This window comes from Anopheles bellator, chromosome 2 (genome assembly GCF_943735745.2).
Source record: "Anopheles bellator chromosome 2, idAnoBellAS_SP24_06.2, whole genome shotgun sequence".
Taxonomy (NCBI): domain Eukaryota; kingdom Metazoa; phylum Arthropoda; class Insecta; order Diptera; family Culicidae; genus Anopheles; species Anopheles bellator.
Window position 1 is genome coordinate 11,595,568 of NC_071286.1, and position 8,631 is coordinate 11,604,198.

General features: G+C 49.7%; 1 protein-coding gene across 1 annotated transcript; it reads right to left on the minus strand.

The window, feature by feature from the left end:
• Positions 1 to 83: 83 nt before the first annotated feature.
• On the minus strand, positions 84 to 6,581 carry LOC131208432 (junction-mediating and -regulatory protein). The gene is made up of 7 exons (XM_058201180.1): positions 6,308 to 6,581; positions 4,353 to 4,683; positions 3,866 to 4,272; positions 3,678 to 3,790; positions 3,298 to 3,469; positions 2,314 to 2,881; positions 84 to 620 (listed from the first exon to the last, which is right to left on the minus strand). Exons 2-7 carry the CDS (start codon positions 4,639 to 4,641, stop codon positions 268 to 270), a joined length of 1,902 nt encoding a protein of 633 aa, XP_058057163.1. The 5' UTR covers positions 4,642 to 4,683; positions 6,308 to 6,581; the 3' UTR covers positions 84 to 267.
• Positions 6,582 to 8,631: the final 2,050 nt, after the last annotated feature.

Sequence of the window (8,631 nt, forward strand, 5' to 3'; positions counted from 1 at the left end):
GTATGGGAACACCGGATGGACCCGCATTCCAGATGTTTGGTAGCCTTTCTCAGTTAGAAACAGCAGCAGTACCAGGGGGAGGGACTCGAGTGTCGATTATGTTAAAATAGTAGCTCTTTCTGATGGTATATTTCAACAAAATGCATCTTAGTTTCTAAAATATCAATTAAAACGTGTGGTAGCGTGTAACCAGTTCCACGGTCGAGGAATTGTTCTAGTTGTTGTTATTGTACCTAAATGTTATTAAGGTTAAAACACACTGCGGCATCATAAATCGGCTACATCCGTGATGATTCGTTCCCCGCGCACACCCTTGTCTTCATCGTCGGCGGCTGCAGAATCGCCTCCACCACGTTGCTGGTGGCGATGGCACCCAAACTCCGACTCGACGATGATTTTCGATTTCCGGTTCTGCCGCTTCATACGCTCCAAAATTTCGTACATCTCCTTCAGCGCCGGATTGCGGGCGGCCAGCTGGCTGTAGTTGGGCTGTCCGTCGCCACTGCTAGCGTCGGCACTCCCGGCTGCATCGCCGCTGTCGGGAACGTGGGGTACATTCGGACGCCGTCTCCGGAGCGTCACCTTGCCACTCTTGATGTCAGCTATCACCGAATCTAGACCTGCAAGGCAGACATTGACAACGTGAGACGACGGTGATTCGATCAACGATCTGTAATTGCAATCTACTGTTCGACGGAACGATGGGATGGGCAGCCATTTTGGGGACGAATTAGACGGGATTAGGTTATCGTTGAAGGCATTGTTACATTGTTAATCGCCATCAGAAATTATTTACGCACAGAAAGGTTGCATATTTGTACAAACTATTCACACAGTATAGAAACTAATGCAATGAGCGTTATTGTTAAGCAAATTTCACTGTCCATTTACCGTTTACCAGCACAAATTACCGTGCGGGGGATGAATCCGTGAAAATGATTTTCTCGACCAACCCTGGTGTTCATTTCCACCACGCACCACGAGTGGTCAACCGAGTTGGTGTTCACCGAAACGACAGGACATTGCGCTGGTGGTAACGTGGAACGACGGCAAAATAAACAACACCAGTGTTGCACTGGCCTTCGAGCCTAAACGGATTGAGTGCGAACAGTTACCGTGCGACACGATTCGGCTTGCCTCAGTGATGACTTTTTCGCGATAAACGTTCGATGTGTTTTCAGTTGGTTTGGTGCTTCGTATTCGTAATTTATACATTGTGACCACAATAGATATAGTTATTTAAGGTGCAGTGTTTCAGTAATTAGTTACGCAAAAATAGAACACCACATAATAATTCGCTTGACGCACACGAGGCAGACCTCTTTAAAAGGCCGTCGATGCCAAACAGCACGTTCTGCTGATGCCTCTTCAACCTGGAGGCTCTCGCTTAAAGTGGTTCATCACGTTGCTTCCGTTTCGCTTGCCACCGTCGCCGCTTTTACTCCGCCACCCGACGACGGCGCCAACATAAGCGGGCAAACACGAGAACGGCCTGATTTCATGCCAGTACACGCCACCGGCAGGCACAGAGGTTCACTTTAAAGGTTATGGCAAAATTCTATTAGCTGAACTTTCCATATCATCCCATGACTGACCCGCTCGGGCCCAACCAAAGATCCTTCCTGCTTCGTTTCCGTTCGACGGCTGTTGCTCGCGTGTGTTGGCTCTGCTGCATCCATCGGAGCGGCGGCCATCCATTAGGTGCGGAACAGAAGCATAAATCGTTAAGGAAGACGCGGTTTTGTGGAAATTGTTTTGTAAAGTTCCTAACACTATCGATTAGTGTTGCAAAAGTGTCTTTATGAGTTGTGTCCCTCCGAGTTGCATCCTTCTCCGCCATTAGATGACTGTATGGGGAAATGGGAAGCACTTTTTGTTTCATCTAAAATCTAATGCCACAACAGTATACCGTGACAACAGTAAGGCTCCCCATTCGCTCGTTTCCGTTCGACCGTCCTTCCTTCGGTGAAGAGCACAACAACTTGTTGCGGTTTGGCTTTGGCTATTTCTTGTTCCCTCGCAAACCGGCGTCAAACAAACGACCGGTTGGGGTCGGTAGAGCAACACACACGCGTGTAGTGAACTCTGTACCCGCGCGGTAAGTGGCACAGTAGCGAGGATTTCCAAACCACACGCGCGAGGGGAAGAAAATATGACCGGAAAATGCGTACTGCGAACGAACACGACACAGACAAGCGGACACGCCAACAAGAAGGGGGAAGAAGCAAAGGAAAATGTCCTGCAAAAGAGAGTGAGAGAGAAAGAGCGACGGGCACCGAAGCGGGCCGCCCATGTTCGATCGATAAAACCTACCTGTTGCTGGCTGGTGACTATTTACATTCGTTATTGCTACGTGATTTAATTTTTGTCTCGAAATCGCTTCGCTTAAGCCAAGCGCTGGTTCGGTGCCGGCAGCGGTTCCCGCCGTTGAGCCCCTCGGTGAGATTAAATGCTTGCTGTTAGCGAGATTGTTAGCGGCCGGTGCTAGTAGTGGCAACGGTGGAGGTGGTGGTGGCGGTGGTGGTGGCGGTGGTGGTGGCAGTGTCGGTGCCTCCGGTGCTACGGCTGACGACAGTGAAGAACCGGTCGGCGAGCGGCGATCATTGGAAAGGCTACACCGGCGACACCGCAGGGACAAGTCGTCCACGAGCGCTTCCGTGGAGTCCGCGGCGTAAAAGTTGGAACCAACGATAGCCAATCCGGAACGTTCCAGAAACCGGCTAGCGGTGATTTGTTGGCGTAGCGTACGCACTTCCTCCTCGGCTCGCTCGGCCCGTCCCAGGGCGTCGGCAAGGAGCTCGCGAAGCCGCTCAACCTCCAGCTCGAGTACCACGATCTGATCGTTTGTCTTCCGCTCGTGCTCTTCGCTCATCAGGCTTTTCTGTCGGAAGGCATTTCCGTTCCGTGCGGCCCATCGCACCGGGTCACAGGGGCATGAAAAAAGGGAAGCGATAAGTATCGCACCAACGCCGGCGAGCATGCCAACAGGGGGAAGGAGGGAAAACATCGTTTCAAAATATCGGGCGATCGGTCGTCCTTTTGGTGCCAAGTTTGGTGCATTGCGATCTTTGCCCCTTTCAATCACGCACGGGTTTTAGTAGTTAGGCACACACTAGTGCCCAGTGCGGTTGCAACTCGAAAAGTACAAATTTTGTGAGTAAGAAATTTGGCCACTACTGTTTCCATACACCGAATTTGTTAAACTTTCAACCAAACCCTAGGGAGTTGCTAGAGCCAGGCCGAGATGCAAAGGGATTGATAACGAATGGCTTTTTGGGCGCAAACAAAACTACTCACGTATTCGATGAACTGTGCTTCGTAGGTTTTACGTTGAAGTTCGTACTCCGAGCGGATCTTTTGAATCTCCTCGTTGGTGCTCGTCTTCGAATCGACCGAGTCGCAGCTCTGGCGCACCATGCCCCGCACAAGGTCCCGTTCCCGGCGGACCTGCATCAGCGAGTTTCCGAGACTGGAAAGAAAGGCCGGGAAATTAGCACAGCCTACCTACGATTCGGTTCGGGACAATGGATTGCTTTTTTCCGTGACTACTTGATGCTTTAACCTCCAAGACACAGTTGGGTAACTTTTGGACTTTGGTTTGCGGAGATAAAATGCCGCTTCGTTTCAATTACAGTTCGAGGCCATCAATAACAGGGACCAATTTATCTAATACGTACCTCTTGGTCGTGTCGATAGACTCCAGCATGTTGCGCGACATGAGGCGCGCCACCTTGTTCAGCTCAGCATTTTCCGCCCGAAGCTTTTCGATTGTTTCTTCGTATTGTTGCTTCTGGATGGAGAGAATGGAGCAGAAACATTGGTCAACATTCCGAATCATATTTCACCGAAAAGCTAGAGCACGCACATTTTCGAGCAGTTCGGAAATTTTCTCGTTCGCTTCGTACAGCTGCAAGTCGACATTGTTCTGGTAGGATTTGAGTTTCTCAATCTCGTTCAGCCAGTCGCCTTCAGTCGTCTTTGCGTCGCCGGCCGACTCGCCTTTCCGCGCTGCCGGACCGCCGCCACCAGCCAGCGCCGTCCGCTCCGGCGTTATCTCGTCATCGTCACTTTCTGCCGCCCCGTCAACGACAGACGACGGATCTCCCGGCGTGGTCGAGGGAATGATTTCCGACAGCTTCCGCCGAAGCCGACGGTTCTTTTCGGTAAACTCTGCCAGCTCACGGCTGGAGCTTTCCGCGTTGGCACTAAGTTGCTTCACCGTTTGGCCGAGCTGTTCGTTGGCCCGTTCAAGCTGCTCGTTCCGTTTCATCACTGGCCACATCGAAGAGCAGGGGAAACAAATTTTGCATTAGAAAATTTGGGTATTCGCCGTGTTTAGGAGCATAGTTTACATTTTTCGCATTTATCCGTCAGCCGATTGTGGCTCTCCTTAAGCTGGACGTACTCGGGCGGGTGGGTACCACCAATAACGGCCGGTGGGGGCGATTCCGAATGACCGAACGAGCCGAGCATACTCCGCGTGAACGACGGTTCATCCTCGTTCATCGAGGCCGATGCGGAGCCGACGTTGGACGATGAATTTGAGGACGAGCCCCCACCGGAGATGTACAGGTGCAAGGACGTTTTTCGCTTCGGTATCGGAATGCTGCTTCGCTTCGACGGCGATGACGAAGTGTCCATCTCGATGGCCGCCGGTCCTCCTGCTGTGCGGGTCCGCGAATCCTGCCGTGACGCAGATTAAAGCAGGCAGGCGTAAACGTAAATGGACAATATTTTTCGTAAACTAAATTAAACGCCACTGGTGGTTAGGCCGTACTTCCGGCGCTCGGAGGCAACCCCAATGGCATATAATTATGATTAAGCATAGGCCGACCACGACTGGGGTTAAAAAGAATCCAGTTATGGCTTGACCAGCGTTCGTATATCATGTCTCCCAACTTTGCATACTTGAATGAGCAATGCTGGCCATAAGTTGATTTATTTCTCCTGTTTCTATCTGTTGTAAACAATGGCACAGAAAATTGATAAAACACGAACTTTGTGCATTCTTTTTCTGCGCTTGACAAATGCACATCAAATCCCGTAATCGAGCCTCCATTGATAACTGATAAAAACATCGACAACACGCAACAAGTGTTGATTTTCTTGAAATCAGTTCTTACTCACGGCTGTCCTCTTAACGGTCGCGCCAGTCTGCGAGACGATAAAAGGTGGCGTCATTTGGCGGAAGCGATTGCCAAAACATTTTTTTTTTTTCTATTGCAATTTCTTTCCCTCGTGGAACTCTGACTACGCTTGGCGTAGACCGCCCACCTCCATTTGAACACGTCGTGTTTGTCGTCACAAGCTTCCGCCGCTGGAAGCGTGGGGGTTAGGCACGGTCTGCCAAGAAGTGACCGCACTCGGGGGGCGCCAGTAGTTAACGTAAGCTTCTAAATTATTCAATGACCGAATCAGGATCGATTAGAAGTCGCACCGCCAACATCCCACACACGGTTGTTTGATGTAATGTGAAGTTCAACTTTTGTGCTCGAGAGCCAAATTTACACTGCCATTGTTGGGAAGTAGAAACAAAAACCTACAACCGACCCGGCGCCCGACTGTTCAACCACCGAGAGCAAGCTACTTTTAGGGATATGACTTAAAGACACATCAAGATAAATGTGACGAGAACTGACAAAGGAATGCTAATGAGGGTCGTTTTAAGGGTAGACGTAAAGGAACTAGTTTTTTTGTAGTCGGTCTATACGAGTACTGTGAGACCAATTTTATGGCCGCACTGTTAAAATACTAACTATTAACCGGAACGACAAAGAACCAATTTTCAATAAGCCCCTGGGCGACCTAAACGGCAATCTACTGTTAGTTTCTTGAAGGCCCAGCATAGCCAAAGGGCACGAGGTCCCATAACTTTGCACACCATGGCACGAAGAGGAATGGCTCGCGAAATTGACAAAAAAACGGTAGACGCGAAAACGGGACCCAGCGAAACCGAGGGAAATTGCCCTTATTGACCAATTTCTGTCTCCCGGCTGGACTTTCTCTTCCCGATTCCCTTCCCGACTTGGCAGCAGCAAGTGGCTCTCGTCGTGCGTTAAGCTACCCTCTTCTTATCAGTCCAGACCGGAGAAGTTCGCTTTGCTAAGAATGTAAGCAAAGTGCCTCGAATCTGAAGTTGCTTCACAGCTTGGCGAGCACCTGGGGCGCTGGCGCTTATTTGCGTCCCTCTCGCGTCACAGTGCGCGGTCGTAGGTCACGGCGCCAGAGCGAACGGCCATCAACAACGAAACACAATGGAAAAGTGAACGCATCCATGGGGCCACTGGCGCACGCTGTTGCTTCTCACCTGTTCCGTTCCTGTGCTGAACCGTCACGTCCCGTTCGCTTCCCGTTTCATCCGATCGGGCGAAAGTCTCAATCCGTTCACCTTTTTCACCGTATTGTTTCTTGCGGGTTCACTGCACACGCCGCGGGGCTGCTGCACCGAAAATGACTCACTCAGCCGCCGTGCTCGCTTGAGCTTCAGGCTGCACCGCGCAACGTTCGAGGCTATTCTAATTCAGCTGGACATTCTCCTGGCCGGAATGGACCCGTGCCGACAGAGACAATGGCCAGCAGGTTTGCACAGGTACGCGGCGGTGCGACACACACTTGCTGTCCTACGCAGATCGCAACGCGCACTGTACTGGTATGCGTGGGAATCGCGCCACTACCTTTAAACCGGAATTCGGGCTGTTCCGCGATTCAGAGTCGCGATTTGCTTAGGGAGGGGAGCCGCCGCCGCTACCCACGCACCGCAACGATCGCAACCAAGTTTTCTGTTTGTTTACTGACTGACGATCGCTGGATCAAAACCGTGCGGCATTCGAAGCCTGCTTCAAATGCAGCACTCACAATTCCCACTGCAGACCGGTTGCACTAACAATGTTGCGTTTGTGCATCATAACGATAAGATCTTAATATTACGTGAAGATTCACAGGGTCCACCTGTTTCATCCGGCCTGCGGCTGGAATTAAGAACTTTGTCTGACTGACGCGAACTCGAGAGTGGGATATAAACGCCTGCGTCTTTATCCAGTTCCAGCTACACTATCAAATTGGGGGATCATTCTACTGCTGGGTCGTTTTGAAATGAAGAAAAATAAGTTTGAAGCGGTGAATATCTTTCCGAAATCATCTGCTGATGTCAAATATCGTTTATGTTTACGTAGAAACCACAACAAACAACTTCAACAGCGAACAGTTAGCAACAATCGTTTTTCTTCCTTCCGTTCGGGAGCGTTTTCCGGGGAAGCGTTTGTCAGTTGCCAACGGAAGCGTTTCAGACATGTAGATGGCGCTAAAATCGATTCAGTGTCTTCGCTAAGAAATTCCCTTTTTTTAAATGATCTATTCTCCTTTTTTTGCTAACAACTAAAAATTACTAAAAACGTGCCTGGTTGCTATTGTTTCGTGTTTGTTAAGCACCTTAAATTTAATGGCTCATTAAACTATTAATTTTGAACCAGCAAGAGGTACAAAACATGAGTCATTACGGGCCATCTAGAAGCACGTAAGCTTTGTTGGTAAATTTACAAAAGATTGTTTTACTGTTCCCCATTTAAGCTGCCCCAGCTGTTTTTTGTTCCCCATTTGCACACGTTAATAAGCTAACAAAGTGAACAACCTGAACGTCACCTGAAAGGCTTACTAATCAAACGAAATTAGGTAGTCACAAAACAGCTCCCGATCGCATTAGAAATGTTGTACAACCTGCTTGCCGACCTCTTTGTGTGTTGCAAACTCATTCTTATTCCGCACCTGTCTCACAGCTCTCTCAACAGCCTCTCACAGCGAGTGACTTCAACGGCAGCGAACGTGGCGAACCCCGCGTTAGGGTAATCCGTTTCACTAATTTTGGACTAAGACCCACGATGGGCATAATCCAAACGCTGATCGTGCATGTTGGGACGAAACCGAAAGATGAAATAGCTAGGGATTAGGAAGAGGTGCAATGTTTCAGAAAATTTCTTCAAACGAGTCGTGTTTTGTGCGCATGTACGGAAAACAACCACCTGAAGGAAGTTTGGGTTTCTGGGCACGGCACGAATTCCTTTAATATTCCGTTTGAGGCATTGTCGTCACAAAAAAATTCCCTTTTAATTGAAGCGAAGTTGCTAACATCATGGTAAAAACCCATCAAAAGCACGTTAAAATGATGTGCAAATAAAAGACCATCCCGCGAACGCTGCTCGCCGCCGTCATGCGCGTACTGTGCGGCCATTTCTCTCTCTCTTTTTGGGCCGCAAGTTTGTTCAATGAAACCATTTTATAAAATTCTGTCCGCCACGGATGGATGGGTTTTTGCACCTACTGGCACTGTTTGAATGTTTCCTTTTCAACTGGCCCACTTCTCAGCTCTTCGGGGCTCCCGAGGTCTCTTGACAATCCAAAGCCGGATGGCTTCGAACGGTTTACGGCACTTGTAAGGGGGGAAACCGTGAGACAGTTTGTCTTTTTGTGGGGCGAAAGGTGCGGCTTCCCTTCCCCGGCTTGCGGTTACTTTCTCTTCGGTGTCGGCACCGAGGCGAACCACCGATTGCTTTCAGTTTCATCGATGTGCGATGAGAGAACGGGACTGAGAAAATGAGCAAAACAATGCAAAGTGGAGCAGTCGCGAGACAACACAAC

What these genes read in the sequence shown, in the direction of transcription:
- LOC131208432 (XM_058201180.1), bottom strand. Translation starts at nt 4,641, where the DNA reads ATGGACACTTCGTCATCGCCGTCGAAGCGAAGCAGCATTCCGATACCG. An exon ending in GACGGATAAATGCGAAAAAT is followed by an intron (nt 4,273 to 4,352) that starts GTAAACTATGCT and finishes CGATGTGGCCAG; the next exon opens with TGATGAAACGGAACGAGCAG. An exon ending in AAGCACAGTTCATCGAATAC is followed by an intron (nt 2,882 to 3,297) that starts GTGAGTAGTTTT and finishes GCCTTCCGACAG; the next exon opens with AAAAGCCTGATGAGCGAAGA.